We start from the raw sequence: 22012 nt of genomic DNA, 5'->3' as shown, positions 1-22012 counted from the left end.
AGCCATAATAATAACCTTAAACACTTAATAAGTGCTTGCTATGTGCAAGCATTATTTTAAGCATTTAAGCATTGTATACAAACTGCCTTAATCTTCCCAACACATCTTTTAGGTAGTAACTGTTATTATTATCACAGCAGCTTCCTATTATAGCAGAGAAAACATAAACACAAAGACATTAAGAAATTTGTTCAAGAGTTTACAATTATTAAGAGTCAGGGGCAAAACTTGAACATATCTGTCTTGCTCAGTAATGCATGCCATCTTAGGATGCCTACATTCAAACACTGGCTCTGTTGCTACCAAAGTAGAAGCTTTCTGTGTTTCAGATTTCTTGTTTATAAAACAGGCATGAGCATATTTCTTATCTGAAAGAGGTGGGTATTCTGTGAATTATACATAGAAATAATTGCTTTGGATATTTGGTATCTTTTTTTGCTTCTATGTGAATTTTAAAATGTCTTTTCCTACTCCTGCAAAGAATATCACTGGAATTTTCATGGCAATTACATTGGAACTGTAGTTGTGTTTGGGTGGCATTGTTCTTTTTATAATGTTAATTCTGTCAGCTCAGGAGCATGAGGAGGTCTTTCCAAAGTCTAGTGCCTTCTATTTCTTTTTTTTTACATTTTTTATTGATTTTATTGAGCTATACATTTTTCTCTACTCCCCTCATTGTCTCCTCTCCCTTCAAACCTCTTCCATAGTTGCCAAGGAAACTCCTAACATTCCAACCAATGTAGATAGGATCATCTTCCAGCACACTCACCAGGACACCCCTAGAGAAATGACAGCTAATCAGGCGTCCTGAACCTTAGAAATCCCTCACCCCCACCTTTACTACTATAAAAACCCAACCCTAACTGAGCTCAAGGCTCTCAGATAATTTGGACACACAGAGAATCCAAGTTTTCAAATTTGTGTAGAAGAAAGACTCTTTGCTTTTTCATATGGGACTCGGTCTCCTTGTTGGTTTTGGGGGGACTTTGCGGACCTGGGCATAAGAGAAAAAACAGAAGCTGGCTGGTTCTAATACCATCAAAGGAATCAGCAGGATCTTCAGTTCACATTGAAAACTGAAGAAGCTGTTTCTGATATCAGTGAAGGAATCAGCAGCAATAGCACAACAGGGTGGATGAATTCATAACTACAAATGAAAGCCAAGCAAGCAGAAAAGCAAAGCTTTCTTTCTTCCACACTACCAGAAGGTGTCATCGAGGTTTAAAGCTGGTCTTCCCACATCAATTAAAACAACCAAGATAATCGCACACAGACACACCCACAGGCCAACCTGATCTAGACAATCACTGAGACTCTCTCCAGGGGGTTCTAGATTATGTCAAGCCTATAATTCAAGCTAGCCATTATAATACATGATCTGAAATTATTCCAGAGAGCCATAATAACAAAAACAATATGGTACGGGGTGGGAGTGTGGCAGACATGTAAAGTAATTAAAAGGAAAGAACTCAGAAAAAAATCCCCCACAGCTACAGTCACCTAATTTGTGATAATTTGTGGTGTGTGTGTGTGTGTGTGTGTGTGTGTGTGTGAGAGAGAGAGAGAGAGAGAGAGAGAGAGAGAGAGAGAGAGAGAAATGAAAGTAGAGAGAGGACAATGAGAGAAGATGATGGAATTTTTAGGAAAGAGAGGGAAATGAAATATATGTCATGAAAGCAAAAAGGGGAAATGCTTAGTGAGGGATCAGAAATATGGGTTAGGATGGATGGGACAGGTCAGTAGGGGACAGCAATAAATAAAAATAATGTATTTTGGTATGTATGTATAGAAATGTCAAAATGAAATCCATTACTTTGTATACTAACTTTAAAATAATAAAATAGTTTTAAAAAAATAAAGTGGTTTACAGTCCCAGAGAAGCTAGGTGACATGGAGGACCCTAAGAGGTCCTGCGGATTACCCAGGGAAGGGAAAATAGACATGATCTCCAGGGTAAACTGGAGGCAGGGGGGGAGAGGGGAGAGGAGGGGGATAAGAACTTGAGGGAATGGGATGGGCAAATTGGGAAAGGGACAGAGAGGGAGAGGAATGAAAGAGATATCTTGATAGAAGGAGCCATTGTGGGATTAGGGAAAAACCTGGGTCTAGGGAAACATCCAAGATTCTACAAGGATGACCCCAACTAAGAACCCTAGTAGTGGAGAGGGTGCCTGAACTGGCCTTCCCCTGTAGTCAGATTGGAGACTACCCTAGTTGTCATCATAGAGCCTTCATCTAGTAAATGATGAAAGCAGATGCAGAGATCCACAGCCAAGCCCTGGGTCAAGCTCCTAGAGTTCTGGCAAAGAGAAGGGATTATATGAGCAGTGGTGGTCAAGATCATGATGGGGAAACCCTCAGAGACAGCTGACTGGAGCTAGTCAGAGATCATGGACTCTAGACTGAGAGCTAGGGGAGCCTAGGTGGGACCAAACCAGAACCTCTAAATGTGGGTGACGGTTGTATGGCATGGTCTTTTTTGGGGCCCCTGACAGTGGGACCAGTTTTTATCCCTGGTGTATGAACTGGCTTTTTGGAGCCCATTCCTTATGGTGGGATACCATGCACAGCCTTGATACAGGGGGGAGGGGCATGGTCCTGTCTCAACTTGATATTCAAGCTTTGTTGACTCCCTATGGGAGGTATTATCCTCTCTGAGGAGTGGAAGGGAAGTGGGGGGAGGAGGGAAGAGGGAGGAAAGAAGGGAGGGGGAACTGTGGTTGATACGTAAAATGGATTTAAAAAATGAAACAAAAAGATATAAAAATAATAAAGTAGTTTGAAGAACAGTACCTAGAAATTAGTGAGTGGTCAGTATTTGCCACTTCTTACTGTTCTTACTGTTCACACACAAATGCATTTGGGGAAAAATTACTGGTAAGTATGATTCATTACAACTTCAGGCAAAGAGATAAACCTTTAATACGCTCTGACCCTAAAGAAAATAGTTAGTCTCTGTTCTGTGCAAAGTGGGTCTTCAAATATACTTACTTTTAATTTATGTCCCCGCTTAAGATGCAAAAAGAGCTACAAAAACAAAACAAAAATACAACAACAATAAAACATGGTAGTGAACAAATTAACAGATACACAAAATAAAGAATAGTTTTAATTCAACATGCTTCAAGTTTGATTTCAAGTGCTTTTGTACTGTGAAGAACCACTTTAGGGCTAGCAAGATGGCTCAGCAGGTAAAGTACAACCCCCCAAACCCAAATATAGGTGGAAAAGAAGAATCATCTCCATAGAGTTACCCTCTGATCTTCATATGTTCACTACAGCATGCAGAGTCATACACACACATCATCCACTCTCACACAATAACAATAACAAAATTTTTATAAAGAAATATTTTGAGTAAAAAGATTTAAATAAATGAAATAATAGAACAGTGTGCATTTACATAAAAAATTTCCAAGTGGACTGGAGATAGTTAAACATCATTTCCTAGAATTTCTATTCCAATTAAAGAAAGAACATAGTCAGAAGAAGTAAATATAAATGGTGTTTTCATTTTGGCTAGGAGTTTTGTGAAGGTCTGATCTAGGTTAGTTATCCATTCAGCATTCAATCTACCTAGTTGGTAGGCATTTAACCCAAAAGAGTGGGCTTCACTAAAAATACTAGTTCCTGATTCAAAAAGACCAAATTGGAATGGAAAACAAACGAAACTAAACTTCATGGACCTCCTACTATCTAGGAGAAGAGTGGAATTAAGGAAGGAAGAAATGTAGACCTATTCAGAAATCATGGGAAACATGGGGCTAGAGAAAGGAAGCATATCCAACCATGGTCAATAAATAATATGTGGCATAGTTCATTTTTTATGGTTACCTTAATTTTCAAAACTATAATATGTACATAAGGGAGGAAGCAATAACCTATGAGATCACTCACACTTTCACTGCTTCCTTAGTTTTGTTCTCTTAGGATCACTGGAGAGAGGAGCATTGGACAACACTTGATTTCCATCTATGCCTTCTCCTTGATCCCACCATAATGGGTTAAAAGAAAAAAAAAGCGGTTGAATTGCTGAACTGGATGTAGCTGAAGTCCCACTGTAATTAGTGCAGGAGCCCCACCGACTGTTAATGAGTCTGTTTGAATTAGCACCTGCTCCTTCCAGAACCTGTTGTGAGCCCATTGGCAGCTAGATCCCTTGATTCAGGGAGAGGGAAGAGGGAGTGGAGAGGAGAGCCCAAGGGCTGTCTTGTGGGTGTTTACTGAGAGTCCCAAAGCAAGTATTCTATGCTGCATTTATTTTGTTGCATTTATTACATGTAAGAGACTAAGCTAGATGTGAGAGGAGGCATGAAGGTTAGAATAATAGTCCTTTGCCTACAAGCACTTATAAACTGGAATAAGACATTCACACAAGAAAATAAAATTCAAATATATATTTATTTATTCATTCATTCATTATTAGATACAGCTTTTCACTACTACTCTCGAATACCTGGTTGTCTGCCTTGGCCTTCCAAGGGTTGGGATTACAGGAATGTGCTACCATGCTTAGCGCCAAAGCCTTTATAAAGTAATCCATCTAGCTTGAGAACTCAGACCTAGGCCTGAATCATGATCCTCCCAAACTGAAGCAGTGAGGTTTCAATGCCATTTCATCTTTGAAATTATTAGTTTCTTATGTGCAAAGTACAGATTCTTAGATGTCCACGAGGAGTAGGTAATCAGTGAAGTATACAGCATAAATATAAAATGCTCAGAAATTAAGTTGGCTGCAAAACCAACCACAGAGGAATACCAAAGAAATGCTTTGGAAGTTCAAAAGAGGAAGCTGTCACAGAAGAAACAACTTCTTGAAGGCAGTAGTAGGGGCGAACTTGATAGGATTTATCTGGTTTATTGTTTGTTTTGTTTTAACAGGAGAGAATGCAATAGGAGGAAAAGATTCCCAGTGAGACACCATGTATGTAAAGACATTGAGGCATGGTCTTTGTGGGAGTTGCAATTACCTGGATGAATAAGTCTACAGGCTCAAAACACATTCTAGACAAACACATGAACCAAAATAAACAAAGCAGAGCAACAACAGCCACGCTGGAGGACTGCACAGTGGCTGTGAAAAGTCCAGAGGCAACTCACTGTGACCAGCTAGGACTAGAATGTCAGAATGCAAGTGACAAAAAAAAATGATAACCCTAAAACCTGTGCTCAGTCATAACACCACAGGAAGCACACAGGATGGGACAAGGGGTGGAAAAATCGCTGTGTGAATAAAACCTAATAGCTAGCAGTGTGGGAATAAGATAGTTGGAATCAGAGAGGAAAATCACTAGGCCTACAGGCAGAGTCACTTAGGCCCAAGGTGAGGTGAGAAGATCTGAAGCTGAATGGTTGAGCTATAAGAAAAATAAGTCACCGAAGTGAAGAGTTCAAACAATAGCGGGGTTAAGTGATGGCACAGTAAGCAGGCATAGAAGGAAGATGTGTGGAATTGAAATCACTGAGTCATATTCTGTCATTCAGAAAGACGGGAATATATCTGGCAGGGAAGTAGAGGGCTTCTATGCTCAAAAAGCCCTCGCTACTTACTGCTGGGTCCTGTTTATATTAGGCCATTTAATTTCATCATACTATTTCTTTTCTTTTTTCAAGGACGGGATTTACCTGTATAACAGTTCCTGCTGTTACGGAACTTGCTTTGTAGACCACACTTGCCTCAAATTCACAGAAATCTGTCTGCCTCCGCCTCCAGAGTGCTGGGATTAAAGGCATGGGTCACCAATGCCTGGTTCATTATACTATTTCTAAGTATATTGGCTGCAGTACTTTTGGGGTGGCTATGACAAGAAGGTCCAAAATAATGTACATTAATCTTCTGTCATAAAAATCCTAGCTATGCACTCCATGACTGTTCTCACAACATACACGACCATCAGGGTTTCAAACTGGCTCTGCCATTTTCTACCCAGCCCCCATGAAGTTTCTGCCATGGTACTACCTTTCTGTCAGCTGGAAGGCACAGTACATGTACATAGCAGAACTCACGGTCACCGAGATACAGTGGGGAGAGACTGGATTCTCTTCTTGGTAAGGGAATAGCAAAGTCACACTCCAGGAGAGCAAGCTCATCAGAAAATACAACTGTGGTCATATTTAGGAAATATATATGACACAATGGCTGCTGAGACAGGGATAATCAGTTTTCTCCAGGGAAGAACCCTAACAGAGTAACCAACCCCAAGTGGTCAGTCCTAAAGATGTGTAGTTACAAGCAACAAAAGGTGGACTCAATGGGTTATATTTAACACACACACGCACACACACACACACACACAAACTAACTGACTAAGAAAAGGTTGTGAATTTGAAATAGAGTGGAGGAAGCATGGGAAAAGCTGGGAGGGAAGAATAGGGGGTGGGGATGCTGTAAATATAATATTCTAGTTTGAAATTCTCAGAAAACAAAACAAAAATTTAGATAGACAAGAAAATACTCATAATAATAAGTGACTTTAATAGAACGCTACTCACTCTAATGAACTTGAGTGATCTGAAAAGCAAATGATCCATATAATCCAGAGAGTACTCTCAAAGGTAGGCTCAAATTACAACCTTATTTTATAATAAGGGAAGCAAGGAAATTGCTTGCTATCCCCCCATGACAGCTGCAGAACTAAGATTTGAACCTGCAGCTGTTGGACACCTAAGCTTGCACTCTTTCTCAATATGATACAGATACTCTTGAAGTCTATCATTGAGAAACCAACAGGGGAAGAAAAAGAAAGAAAGATTCACCTTGGTTTCAATCTGAATTAAATCTGACTCTTAAAAAAGTATCTTCAAACAAGATCTGAAAGATGCATATTAAATTTAGCTTTCAAAGAAATATACTAACGAGCAAATGAAACGGCTTATCTGCGAACACTGTGTCATATGGGGTGGGCACATTGATAATCAAGGTTCCACAAGGCTGGTTGACTGATTCAAACTGTGATTTTTGGAGGACCTGGAGGGGACAGACCCAGAGCCAAATTATCTTGGTCCATCCTTACTCATCTTAATAGCCCCTCATTGCCAGTTCTGTCCTGGACTAATGGTGTAATCACCTGAAACCTCTTGGAATGTTTTAGCAGACCCATAACTTCCACCAACTGGAAAACTAACACAGCCATCAGCCAGCATCTGCTCACCCTGTTTGTTGCAACCCAGCTACTTAGTATTTCAACCAATATACTTGAAAACTGCCTTGATTTATGACTTTCTTTTGTCCTATAACTATAAATACTTAATGGAACTATCATCATAATGGAACATGAAAACAAACTGAATCACTCATATGCAGCTCCATAACAAACCATCTCTCATTCCCTTTGAGGTGAGAACTATGTTTTACATCAACACTGCTAGTCACACAACAATTATTTACTTTTGTAGAAAGTATTTTCTGTTCCATTCTAAAAGTATTCAAGGGATGAACCTTACACTCAGAATGCCAATAAATGAAATGACATTTTAAAAATTTAGTTATTTGTTAGGTAGTTGAAAATGTCTACTGGATGGTAACCATGTCCAAACATAACCTATCCCTGGATAGGCTTATTACCAGCCATTTGAACTTAGGCCTCCCCTGGACCTGGCCTTTTATGTTTAAGATGATAGCTTAGGATTAAAGTGATAAACTAAGATGATATCAACAACCTTCAAGGTTCTTTCTGGTGCTAAGACACTATATGAAATCTGAGTGTTCTTTTTTCTATACTTCCATACATTGGGATTGGCCAAGTCCCTTTTTTTTTTACTGCTAAGAAATTAATTATTTATTAAGTGCAAACAGCAACTGCTAAGGAGCAATTGAGAATAGATAAAACTGTTACAGTAAAGGCTGTTTTTGAGCATATGCTACCAGGCTTACTGCAAATAGCACCTATTCATTGTTCACATTAAAATGTCATGTGATAAAATATTAGAATGCACGAATTCTCTTGTAGAAACAACAGTTCACAAAATTACAATGAAGCCTTACTCTGACAGTAGGAAAGGAAAAAAAAAGACATTTGCTTCACAGCTATATAGAGTAGGCACTGTTTCCAGGCTTTGATATTGCTTTTCTAACCCCAGCTATTCACTTAGCAAGTCAGGAGACGATCTCCCCACACACACACCAGCCCCTGAACTCTCTTAGATCCGGCAAAACTTGGCTTTCCAGAATTTCTAAGCTGCTTTGGACACACATACCCCGAGCTCTAGAAAACCCTGTTTCTTTGATTGTATTGACTGCACATCATTGTCATTGTCCTTGCCTTGTCCACTGTTCCTCAAGACTGAAACTGTCTCCAAACAGAAGACAACACTATCATTAGCAGCATATGGACTCATTGAACACTTGCAGGAGATGCTGATAATGAAATGACTGATGTTCTGCCTTCTGTTGAGTGCCCCAAACTCTGGATATCCATCACCACACACACACACACACACACACACACACACACCTGTTGTTCTGTTGCTGTGCACAGCTAAAGCCTGCTTCAAATGTGCCCAAGGCAGAGGTGAAAGAAAAAAAGAGAAGCAATTTAAACTAAATGGTCACTTTACATACTTTCCCCATCATCTTCACAAGGAATTCTAAATACTGTCACCTCTAGTTTACGGAAATTGGAGCTCAGAGACCTAAAGGAGCTTGCTAAAGAGCACACAGCTTCTGAAAAACAACGGTGGGAGCAAGGCACTGATGAGCCCCCAGGCTCTTCAATCTTTCCTGTTTTCAGAGCAATCTATTCCCTCAAGTGTCTCTGTGCCTATGAAGCTGGAATTTTAGCCCTTCTTCACAGGTGGACTCAGTAAGGAGTGCCCAGTGTGACACCTGATAATTGTACCTTACCATCCATTATTTTAGGTGGGAAGGCTGTACAGATACTATTGTTAAGTTGTTCTCATTAAGAGAGAAAGGAGGCAGGACAGAAGGGGGTGTGGCAAATCAAATCCTCTGGTCCAACCAACCAGATAAACAAAGACTCACAGGTGCCCTTATAATTAGGGCGCACGATGAGCTTGCCTTGCCTTTGTCTAAGGATTCTGGATTTGTAAAGGAGAATAACATTGTCCTTAAAATAGGAGTTGCCATTCGGAGGAAGAAAGTAAGTTTCCGTGTTCTTACTAATTGTTTTTATTGTACTGATTCTTCTAGAAAAACATAAGGAATGGTAAATTATAAAATTTAAACAGGTGCTACTTAGGGTTTGTATTGGGAAGGAATATAAATTAACATTACACTTTGGAAATTTTGACGTAATGCCAAAACTTAATCTAGGTGATACTAAAATTAAGTAATCTAGGCGACACTAAAATGTTAATCTAGGTGACACTGTGCTGTTAATGTTTTAAATATGCATGTATATAGTCATATCTGTGGTTTAGTCAAAAAGACATTTTAATTTTATAAGAAATATTTTCTTATTGTAAATTTCTTTATTCTGTAATGATTTGCTCTTTAAGATGAAATTTTCAATGAGCGATTTTCCTTATATTTGATTCTTAAACTTTTTTCAGTCACTTTTGAGAAACAAATTATAAAATTGGAGATGTAGTTTTAATGTCTGTGTGGAATTTTTCAACTGTTTTTGAAAGACAATAAAAGATTAGAAAATATATTAGCTCATTTAAATGCAACAGATAAAATATAAAATTACTTCTTAATTAGCACTCTTTGTATTTCACATGTCTTGATTTAACTGCTGCTTAGTAACAAGAGCACACGTAAATGCCATGATTTCTTTTAAGTGGAGACAGCTTCCTGTTATGACTTCTGACAGGCCATGATTTATGTAACCTGTTGATTTACATATCCACCTAAAAATGTACATGGAATTTTTCTTGTTAGAGAATAACAAGAAGTTTAAAATTCTAAGCCTGAAATCACCTTAAAACTCTAAGTATATACTAGGCATTTTCTCTTCCTACTTTCTGGGTATTAACTCGTTAAATTCTCAGAACCCATTTTAATATAATTTTATAGAGAAAACTTAGGCACAAGAAAAGCTTATATAGCTTACTCCAAATCACAGACATATAAGAGCCAGAGTTTGAATTCAGACCAAGACTTTATGGCCCAGGCTTTCACAACCCACACCAAATGATCAAATCAGATTCCCTGGGCAGGTGATTTGAGTAATAAAATGGTTATCCAAAGTACTTACTACAAGGCTTGTGTCCAGAGCATGGAATCTATGCAACAGATTCTTATATACACCTAGCAGCTTGAAAGTGCTTAGAATTGTCCCCCTGTGTCTAACCCTCACAATCACATAGATGTAATTTATCTTGATGTGAAAACTTGGGCAACTTATTTAACTTCCCTTCTTAAGACCCTTTTCTCGTCAGCTGCTGATGGAATGAGATGGTACCGTGTGTCGCATCGTCACTAGCACAAAATGAATTCTTAACTAATGCTCGCAATTACTATTACTACTACTAATAGGCTTCAGAAAAAAGCAACTTGTTCAAGATGACATACTTTAAAGAGAACATAGCTCAGAGTTGAGCCTATGTGGGATCGATGCTCTAACCACAGTGTCCACCTGAAACCATGTTCTTTACTGTATTAACACCAAGACTTTGCCTGTAGCTTGCCAAGAGGCTTTGTTCATTTTAGCCATTTTTATAGTAATCAGTTAGTGTTTCATCAAGACAAATTTGTTCCAATTCAAAATAAATACTTAAAATTTACAATTCTTTAAAGCTGAAATAGGTAAGTAAAAGGGAGGAATCCCCCCTCAGCACCTTCCAAAATGACCAGTTATTCTTCCAAATAAGGAAACCTTCTAAGCATACAGTTTTGTCATCTGTATTTCTTACTATAAGAAATGCTGCAAGCATCTTCCCATGTTGATAGCTACTCATTGACTGGTCACCCTTACTGTCTCTAGACTGTTCCGGTGTGTGGATGCTCAGTCTCCTTTGGTGACTATTCCGTCTTTCATAGCTTTCTTCCCAAAGCCTGTGACATTAAGCAATCCCAGGGCCAAATCATTGGATGCATTAATGTTTATTTCCTCAGATTTATAAGAATGAATACTGTGAGTCAAAAGGATATGTGCTAGCAGATTTCTGAGCTGGGGTAGCCCCATTTGCTTAAAGAACAACACTCTTGCATTAGAAAACAGCCCTTAAAATGAGCAGCGTTGCTCAGTTTAGATGCAATCCTCTAAAACTTGAACTGAATGAGATAAGATAGAAACTACAGTTAATATTTGTTTTAAAGTAAGTGTTATTCAAACGAAACAAACTTAAAAATTTGTTTCATTGTTACTCCTTAGTCCTTTTACAACATAGTAACCACCTTTAGTTTAGTTTTGTGGGTTTTTTGTTTTGGTGGTGGGGTCCTCTCTAAGGCTATACTCTTTGAAATAGAGAAGTGTGAGGATACTGAGAACTGTAAAGCAAAGCAATAGGAGTCTTTTCCCAGAATCCTTGTGGCTCATGGCAGGTATCTCAGCTTCAAAGCCTTCATCTATAAAGGTCAGTTCTAACCCCACAGTAAGCTTACCTTAGTCCAGATAGTCTACCTCACACCTGCCATTTTCTGTAGTTTAATTTGTGTGTGACTAAGAATTGGGGTTTGGGCCTTCTGTTTGATTGTTTATTTCCTGTATTTTTCTTCATTTAATAGTGGGCATTCTCAACAGTCCAAGTGTGAGTGTCTCAATCCTGAGAGAACAGCTTTAAAAGAATCCGGGAGGGCCAAAGAAGCCCCGTCCCCCGTTTGACTTTCATCCTCGTACCTATCACAAGGCTAATAATACTGGATTATTCAAACCTCTGGTATGGTATAGGAGACCACAGAATAACTGAAGGGTTGCTAACAAACATCTTTAACTGAAATCTGAGCGCACAAAAGTCTTGGGAACTGTATTTGTGTGTGGAGGGGGGTGCTACTGGGTTACTGATGTCAGTTGGTTCCTTTCCTCACTTTACTTGGGCAGACGGCGTCTTAACACAGCAAACAGCCTAACATAGCTTGAAGCATCCACTTAAGGTATCTACAGTCCTTGTCACAGAAATCCTTGTCACAGAGAGGGTTTTGTTTTGTTTTTCTAAGCATCTCAGTTAAGTCACATAAACACAGGGCCTGTCACAGCGTCTTGTCAAAGTTTGTCCAAATGGTGTTGATGTACTTAAACCGTGAAAAAGCTACCGCACTTACAATTCAAGCACAGCATAAGCCTCAGTATTGAAAAACTTCTTCATTTGACTTTCTAAGCATACAAACACTGCAAAGCCATCCCCTTAACCTTAAAGGGAACCAGCCACTCTGGATGGGTCCTCCGCCTCCTCGTCCAGCGCCCCCTAGAGGCGGCGATAGGGATTGCGCAGCGGGCGGACGAGTGAGCGGCGCGGGACCCAGCGCGAAGTGACTGGGCCGAGGTCCTCGGGCCCGCCGCGCCCGCCTGGCCACCACCGCCGCCCTCCGGACCCCGTCTCCGCTAAGATGCGACTCCAGAACCAGGTAGCACAACCCGAGCGCCCGCAGCGCGCCCCCAACGCCCCGCCCACCCGCCGTCACCAGCCCCGGCTCCCGCCGGCCACGTGGTCGCCGCGGGCCTGGGGACCGCGCATCCCTGACCCCACGCCCGGGCTCGGTAGTCTCTTCCAACTCCGTTCCGAGGGCTCCGGGCCACGCCCCACTGTCCCCTTGACTTCCGCCAGAGAGGACCTCTGAAATTTGGGTGGGTGCGTCCCCTCACCTGGTACCCAGACAAATCACCCGGCAGCGACTAGCGCCACTCCCCGCCACCGGGTGGCTTTGCTAAGCTAGTGGCGCCAAAAAGTCCGGCCCCAAGGTGCAGGGCGCTCGAGCGCGTGTTCTCAGGGGGACCTCAACCTTTGGGACTCTCGTTAATTGTCACACCGGGAGGCATGCACCAGATTACAGCCGCTACGGCCCCGGGACTTGTGTTTCTAGATCAGACGGAGTGGACACTTATGTTGCCCTAAGCAGTGCTCGCTTTAAGGGGGAAAAGAGGCTCACATGTGGGGTAGGGTAGCCTTGTGTTGTCAGGGTCTCTCTTTGGGCTGGAGGTTGTCAGACATTTAAGATCTAGTAAAAGCGAGTTCAGTAGTCGTGAACCTGCGAAAGTGGCACAGCTCCCCCTCCCCCGTCTTATGTTAAGGGACTTGGGAAGGCCACAGGAGAAAGGAGGGGGGGCTTCTAGAAAGCAGCTCCAGGTTTGGGGGGAAATGAGTCATATTGATTCCCAAGCTGTTAGCCAATACTGCTCATGGGCAATAATTCTCATAAAATCTTCCCTCTGAGGGCTTAAATGCCCGCCTCCACAATGGTTTGTCGTGAGCGTGATGGATTCCTAAAAGCCCATCCGAGTTCCTTACCCTGGCTGCCTTGATTTTTGTAAAGCATTGCCCTCGCATTACCCTCCTGTGCTCGTCTGCCTGGCTTTTCATATTTTATAATACTTGCAAATTGACACTGAACAAGCTTTAACCTCAGTCATTTCAGAATAAGTTTGATGTTTTAGGTGAGATGTGAATGGAGCTCCTTTCATGAGGAAGTAGTCTGTGTGAAGTGTTTTGTAAATGTGAGTGGGTTGAATTTAAAACACTGAATAAAATTAATGTAACAAGGAATCAAAAGGTTCAATCCAGATGTTTCCCTTCCTGCTTCCGCAACAAAATGACAGTAGAGAGCTCACCGCCCCTTACCTGGTAGCTCTCTGCCAGGGTGACCTGTGGCACTGCAGTTGAACTCCTACTGAGACGTCAAAGCACTTAACCAAATCCCTTGGGGCTGATAAGGTTGTGACCCACCTGCTTCTATAAAGGATTTCCCCCATTTCCTAACTACTCAGGAAATAGACCAGGGATTTACATGCAGCCTTTCTTTCAGAGAACTCCTAAGTAATCCTCTTTAGTTACCTTTTGTATTAGCCTGGATTGCTGCTTGTTAAGGTGCTCTGATGTGGAATTCAGTCAAGGTAGGGTTATGAGTTAGATCACTCAGCCTCTAACTCCTCTGGTTAGTGTGTGTTCGGGGTTAACAGAGACCCCTCAGAAGCTTTTGATGTGTGTGTTTGCAGTCCTGGAGTTTGAAGCGCCGCCTCATTCCATGCTAGACAAGCACTTTACTAAGCACTCAGCTACGTTCAGCTCCACCCTTCTTTATAGTTTGTTTGATTGTTTGGTTTTGAGACAGGTGTCCTCACCCAGTGTGGCCTGCAGTCCCGTGTGGGTTTGTGATCTCCAGGTTATGAGCACTAGACTGCTCCCTAACATTTATAGAGGCTATACTTTTGAATAAGGGATTCTGACTCCGATATTCATGGTGCAGGTCTGATATCATCCATTGCTCAGTGGCTATAGGACTTTGCATAATTAACACCTTGGTCCTCTTTTTTTTTATTATTTTCCCTCAGTCTATTCATTAACTGGGGCATAAGGTTAGGTATAATACAGATCTTACAAAGGTGATCTGAGAATTAATTGGAATACCATACATTAAATCTTAGGTAGAAACAATAAATAAAAGCACTAAAAAGTTCCTGTCAATTTTGATGGAAATTTCTACTCTATTCTGTAGCTAGGAGCTTTTCTGTATCCTGCCCAGTCCCTCATTGCTTATAAAATAATCATTTGTAGGCTTAATATTAATTATAATTGTTTGGCTAATGACTCAGGAATATTACTGGCTAGCTCTTACATTTAAATTAATTCAGTTCTGTTAGTTTATATTTTACCAGGAGGCTCGTGGCTTGTCACCTCCTGTAGCTGCTGTCATCTCTCTTGACTCTGCGATCTTTCTCCCCATATCTCTGCTTGGTTTTCCTAAAACCTAGTTACATTCTACCCCGCCATTGGCCAAAGCAGCTTTGTTCATCAACCAATGAAAGCAACATACAGAAGGACATCCCACATTACTATTCTTTAAAAATGGTTAAATTATGATAGAAACTACCTAAAGGGAAAATATTGAATAGCAGTGTGTTTTAGAAAAAGTCTACCTTATAGAATTAACATGAATATTGGGTTGTTGAAAAGCAAGCCTCTGTGTCTGGAAATTTTGCTCACTGTAGAATTATTTATTCACCCATGGTATTTTATAACTGTGGCAGCCACAATCATTGTGAATTGTGATTTGGGATTAGGAACCGAAGTTTTAAATAGTGTTTGTCATTTTATGAACGGATTAAGGTCTCTAGGTGACATAATGAATGCTTTACAATGGATGACTTTAAAAGGGGGGGGGCAATTTATCTCCACATAGTTATGGTTGTGAGAAGTTCAAGATTGTGATATTAGCAGAGTTTTTAGGAAGTTTCTTTCCCAGGACTATGGATAATCATCTTCTATGTCTTTCCATAAGTCTCTCTTCTAATCTCTACACTTTTAAAGAAACACATCTTATTTGATTAAGGCTCACAGATATGACTCACTTCATCTTTTGATTTCCTTAAAGGCTATTATTTCAAAATCCAGTCACATTCTAAGTGATCAGAGGTTCTATTCATTCTACATGTGAATTTTTAAGGGACACAGTTGCCTATTACACATGATGTAAGAATTTACTAAAAAGCTAGATTGGCTCTTTTGAAATAGTTCAGCATGTAATATATAAGATAGGTCACATGTTGATCCTAGTTTTGGAGCAGTTCAATTTTATTTTAAATGTAGTTTGCTGCTACAGTGAGAGACCCTAAAACATTTATCATGTGTTAAAATGTGCATGTACACAAACACATATAAACATACACGTTTACATGTGACACTAATTACAACTGAAGCAGAGCTGGGAACATTATCCAAACTAAGTTCAATTCTATGACTAGTCCATTAACAACCGTGTCCTTCATTGATAGAGAAAGATGGCCATGCAGTGATGTCATAATCTTTCTGGCCATGTCATGACAACAGAAAGTTTGACTTTCTAATAAGAAACCATTTGCCTTTTGGTAGTTTCATATCAAGTTGTCATGTGAACTCCTAATTTGACTTTCCATTTATCTCTGCAATACTTGAATGTCCGGGCCTTTCAAGGCCAGAAGGGGATGTCAACACCTCTGAAACCAGAGTTACAGAGTTATGGGCTGCCAGGTGAGTACAGGGACTCAAACCCTGGTCCTATGGAAAAGCAGGAAATGCTCTTAATTGCCGAGCCTTCTGTCTGGTCCCAATTACAAACTCTTATGGTCTATAGTGCTGATTTATGCTTAATCTCATGTTTCCTTTAATAGAATGAAATACAAGAAAGAGGTGGGGTGAGCCATCTACCTGGCTGGCTTCTGGTTTGGTTAATATGATGTGCAGAGGCCACACCCCTGTCCATTCTACACCTATAGCTTTTCTCTTCAGATTTGCTCAAGGTCTTGGGCTTGAAGTTTCCCTTGTGGTCAGCCCCAATGTCTTTCATCATCCTTTCTTGATTTTTTTTCACTGAATATTGTTCAAAGTCACTTTTGGAATGTGCCTTCTGTTTTTGTTGAAATCCTATCACATAGCTTCTTAAAAATGACAACCTAGAGAAGTTGGGCAATTTGTCCAAGAATTGAAGTGTGGTAAATGACAGGGTACGGGCTTGAATCCTGTTTTGGTGACTCATAGGCATAATTGATTTTGAGTGTTCCACAGAGAAACCTGTCCCAAATAGATACTATTGAAAAAATCCTTGCAACTCTGATCCAAAAATACATTTATTTTATAAATATGCTATATACAAGTATATTGGGCGAAATAATATTCATTTGTATTTTTTTAAGTATAGAAGCTTTTTGTGAAGAGTAGAGCTCTTTATAGGTGTCATTTGTCATCCTACCCCAAATGCAACATGACATCTCTCCAAAAGAGAAGCAGGGAAGTCAAGTCAGGACTCGTGACTGCAGCTTTTGGTTATTCACAGAAGTGAATTGTTAGATCCACTGAATAGTTAGTAATCTGTGAGTTTCCTTTTTCAAGACTCAGTGCTGGGCTACCGCAAAATCCTCTTTACTCCTTTCAAATCCTTTTCCTTCGGTTTGATCACCAGTAGTAAAAACTATCTCTAAAACACAGTTCTGACCTCCTTATTTCCTTGGACCTCACTATCCACAGTATGATGTCCAAGCATATTTATTTGCCTTCCTTTATCCACCTTTACCCTTGTATTAACCTTATGGCATGGCATTTTCTGCCATTCAAATATTATATTTGTTCCAGTGTTAAATTGTTTACAGTTTGGAAAGCCTGCTTTTTATCTGCTTTTGCCTTTTAAATTTCACCTATAATATCTTCATTCTTACTCCTAGCCCTGCCATCTGTTAAAGAGTACTTATCTGATGTGGGATTCCCCTCTGTATGCTGTGAATATGTTTTATTGTCATTGGTTAATAAAGAAGCTGCTTTCTGCCAATAGCTTAACAGAGGGCAGCTAGGTGGGAAATCTGAGCAGAGATGTAGAGAGAGAAGAGAGTAGACAGAGTCAAGGAGACACCATGTAGCCACCAGAGAAGAAGGACACGCACCTTGCTGGTAAACCACGAGCCTCGTGGTGGGCTAAAATAATAGGAATAGGTTAAATTAAGATATAAGAGCTAGCTAGAAATATAGATAGGCTAATAGACCAAGCAGTGCTATAATAATACAGTTTCTGTGTGATTTTTTGGGGTCTGGACGAAATGAACGAACAGTCTCCACCAACACTTATCTTCCATGGTTCTGTTGAAAAAAAAATCACATGAAGTCTTCTGGTCCCCTTAGCCCTTGGGCAGAGTTGACAGAGATGGAGGAAGGCACTCAGCTCCTTGAGGACAGAAACTGGGTCTTATTAGTCATTGTATCCCCTAGAGTTCCAGGCCCCTAGTCCTGTACTAGGTCCTGAGCTCTACAGTTAGTGGATAATTACTAAATTATTTGTTGAGCAAAGATATCAGTTAGAGTCTAACAAAGCCTATACAAGACGAGTTACACGTTTTTAAAAAAATGGTTTTAATTAAAAACAAGGAAGGTTGGCCAGAAAAGAGAGTTTAAAAGTATAATAATTCTGAGCACTCATAAACTAGCAAGTCCTCTACATAAGGGAGTCTATTCCATGAAGACATGTGTTTGTTGCTGAAGACCAGAATAGGACTCTGTACCACTCCGGCTTCCTGTCTACCCTGTAGTTTATTTGTGTTTGCTTGCTCTGCTGGCTGCTATTAGAAAGAATTTTTATTTCTTCCTAAAGTTGATCACCCTCTCCCCACATATCTGATGATAGCATCCTTTCAGGTTCCACACCATGCATGTTTAGACAAAGATCGGCCAGAAAGCAGCTGTTTTGAGGGGCTTAATGGGGGTATTTGTAGTTAGCACTCTGGAAGGAAGACCCTGGTCATAAATGTACTAACAAAATTTATACTCCATGTTTGTTTCTCCACAAGAGTTTCTCTATTTAGTGGATGGTCACTTTTGAGAGGAACATGAGTTCCCACAATAACACCCACAATAATGCCCATCTTAGTTAGGGATTTTTATTGCTGTGATAAAATTCCATGACTGTAACTACGCCGGTTCCATTCCACGCTCTACTCGGTACACGCTATGGAAACTAGGCTGAAAAGTTAAAAACACACACACACAGATGTAGATAGACAGACAGAGGGAGCCACAGGGACATCCTTGAGACAAGAATGCCAAGAATGCCCGCTTTGTTGTGCTCAGGGGCAGCTTCTACAGGGCTCTGGCCACGCCCCAGCTCTCGGGATCTTTCAGCTGCAGACTCACCAGAACCCACTCCCCTGCCATCAGGGTCTTGTGCTCAGAGCAGCTGCAGGCTGCTCAGAGCAGAGGAAAACAAATTGTTTACAAGAAATTTAGGATCTGGCAGTCTGCAGTCCCCAACACATGCCCAAAACCAAGTTGGAGAGGAAAAGGTTTATTTGGTGTTCATAACCTGGGTCGCAGTCCATTGATGGAAGCCAAGGTTGGAACTCAAAGCAAAAACCTGGAGGCTGGAACTGAACTTAAAGCCAAAGAGGAATGTGGCTTACTGTCTTGCTCTGCTTAACTCACTCAGTGTACTTTCTTATACACCCCAGGACCACATGCTTAGGGCTGGCACCACCACAGTGCACTTGGGCCTCACTAGTGAAGGAAATACCCCCCACAGACTTGCTTATAGCCAGAGATATTTTCCCAGGTCAGATTCCCTCTTCCCAGGTATGTCTAAATAGGAGCCACGGTGCATCACCGTCTGCTTCCCTAGCTAATTCTGCGCAGTAGACGGCTTACTCTAATTCATAAGCCAAAGGACCAGCTTAACGAATTTGCCAACCAAAATGAGATAAGCAGCCTGTAAACACTGCCACCGTAACCACAGAAAACCAGAGAGCCGGGCAAAATAGGGCGTGGAAGGAGAAAAGCCAAAATACTGAAATTTAAGAAATGCTTGTAAGTAGCAACTTTGTTACCTTTTGTTTGGGTATCACATTTTCATCTTTTCTCTTACAATTTCCCACACAGGAAGGGTGTTACAAAAGAAGCATAACAATGAAAGAATAGGAAAAGTTAAGATGGAACTCTGAATTAATAATAATTCCAAGTCAATTCCTTTATTACTGTATTCTTGTTCCTGAATTCAATATCCTAGCTAATCTCATCACCATTCACCCAGCCCTAGGCAGAAGAATCTTGATGAATTATCACAGATTCAATCTTCTTCACTTCTGTTACTGGGTCCATAGATGTACCCTATTCCTGTAGTTATTGGTCCTTATGAAACTTACATTTTCTTAGGCATCACCTCTCTCTGATTCTCAGATAACATTTCTGAAAAGGAAATGTATTTTTCGGTCACCATTGGGAAGACAAACCAAAGTTAAAATTAGGAATAACTTGTGATCGGTTGTTATTGCCTTACGTGCATGAACACAAGGAAGCCAAGTATCGGTTTAGCTGCCGTGCTGAGTTTTTTGTGTTTGGGAGCCTAGCATGCAACTGGATTTTATCCTAAATATGGATCTCTGCTTGTTATTTAAAGCATCTTTAAAAAAATACCCAAAAAGGGTATTAGAAAAATATTCTATGCCATTAATCACAGAGAAATACAAATCAAAACTATAGTGAGATATAATCTCATCTCCACTAGCAGAGCTGTAATAATTTAAAAAAACTAAACAAGTAAAAATAAGTATTGGTGAAGAAACCCTCGTGTGATACTTGGAATGTCTAATAGGGCAGTTGCTGTAGTAAGCTTTTCAGTCCCTCACAGCATAAATACAATATTATCAAATGATCTCCGTAATACTACTCCTAGGTAGATATTCAAAAGAATTCACAATTATTATTTGAGTACAGGTGTAACATGTTCCTAGCAGCTCTACTTGCAAACGTCAAATTGGAAATAACCTCAATGACTATCAGTGGATGAATAGATAAACAAACTGATATTCAGTGGCACAAAGGAATGGCGTTCTGACGTGTTCTATAGAAGGGACGAATCTTCAAGACGTGTGACAAAGGCTTGATGTAAAGGGTCCCAGATTGCATATGACATTTATGCGGCACTTGGTACCTGGATCAGATCCACACAGCCAGAAGGCAGATCAGCACTGGTCATAGGGAGAAACGAGAGAGCTGGGAGAAACTTCTTAGTGAATACGTGGCTTGACTTCTGGAGTGAAGCGAGTGTTTTGGAACCAGATAAAGATGGTGTCTGTGCAATGATGTGAACATACTGACCGCCGCTGACCGTCACTTTAAAATGGTTAATTCTATGCGGTAGAAATTTCACCTCAGCTTTTAAAAGATTACACTGTGTCAGTTAAAAATAGAATACTCTTTCAAATCTCTTTATATAGATCCTGGAATTTTGGAGTTCTGAGGAGATTTGGTCTGCCCTTTTCATGTGTCATCAAAGAATGCCATTTGGGTACCTGGCCCCCTATATGTCAACAACTTGACTTACAGCAGACGCTGCACTGCTTTCTCCACACGCATAATTAAGGACAGGTGTGGCCACATTTCCCCTCATCCGTTCAGGGTACGCCAGCATATCCCACTCAGGAATCTTGAGCCGTGTTGCCCTTTACATGAGGTGGTCGTGGGTGGAATCGGAACCAAGATCCAGAGCAGTGACTAAGGCCCCTAAAGCAGAAGCTGCCGCTGTGACGGTGTGGAGGCGGGCCTGGGCATTCTTCCACTGAGAAGGTACAAGATGGGGTCCTAAGGACTGCACTGCCACCTTCGGATTCACCTGCCAGAGTACTTCCCTGCTGTCTCCTGCTACAGCTCACACAGACTGCAGAACTTGGTGGCACAGTGGACTCTGGCCACTCCACTCTGAGTCCAGAGCCCAGCTTCCCCGTACCTTCTCTGTCACATGAAGAATGCTTGTACCACACTCCCTCAGAGCCTGCAAGTGTCTTAGGGTACCCAAACAGGATTTGTACACCTCAATGTACAATGTTTCCTGTTTCTCTTTTTGGAGAGAGGAAACATGAACACAGGTTTAATTATCAACAGAAAATAGCTCTATGCCTTAAAATACTCACCCAATACAGAAGACACCTCAGTCTCCATTGGCATCTCTTGAGATTGTAATATCAGTCCTCAAATAAAAAGGCCAACTTAAGCAGGACAGGTGATCTAGAGCAGAGTCCATATGATGCTCTGCCTAAATCTAGGTGACCGAAAGTGCTGGAGAAGATGTTTGAAATAATAGTTTATTTTTATTCATAAAGTTATGTACAACTTTACACTTCAAAATTAGAATTTTGGTCCAACTTGAATAGTGACTAATTTCTTTGCTAATTTTTGTTTATTTTGAGCATCCTCAGTGGGATCCAGACTCCTCTCTGGACAGGATACATTTATTGGGCAACTGCAGCAATGACTGAGCAGGGTTTCAGTGTGATATACTATATGCTGGCTATTTCTGCTCAATGTAGAGACAGTTCTCATGAGAAATCTTAGTACCAGAACTCTCCACAGGGTTGGCCATGCTTTTATATGATCTGTACTGTTGTCTGAGACTACACTTCACAATTTCTATTTCTCTTCCCTTGCACTTTCTCAATCAAATAATAAATCT

General features: G+C 40.6%; 1 protein-coding gene across 2 annotated transcripts in view; it reads left to right on the top strand.

Moving 5' to 3' along the window:
• Positions 1–12340: 12340 nt before the first annotated feature.
• Elavl4 (ELAV like RNA binding protein 4) overlaps positions 12341–22012 on the top strand; it is a 136633-nt gene continuing 126961 nt past the window's right edge. For both annotated transcript variants that reach the window (XM_075946798.1, XM_075946793.1), the window contains exon 1: positions 12341–12466. In XM_075946798.1, coding sequence (XP_075802913.1) covers positions 12449–12466 — 18 coding nt within the window. In that variant the 5' untranslated portion in view covers positions 12341–12448. The remainder of the gene's footprint in view (positions 12467–22012) is intronic.

Source organism: Microtus pennsylvanicus, chromosome 13 (assembly GCF_037038515.1).
Source record: "Microtus pennsylvanicus isolate mMicPen1 chromosome 13, mMicPen1.hap1, whole genome shotgun sequence".
Lineage (NCBI taxonomy): Eukaryota > Metazoa > Chordata > Mammalia > Rodentia > Cricetidae > Microtus > Microtus pennsylvanicus.
Note: the sequence above shows the minus strand (reverse complement) of the source record. Positions and strands in the feature narration are given on the sequence as shown.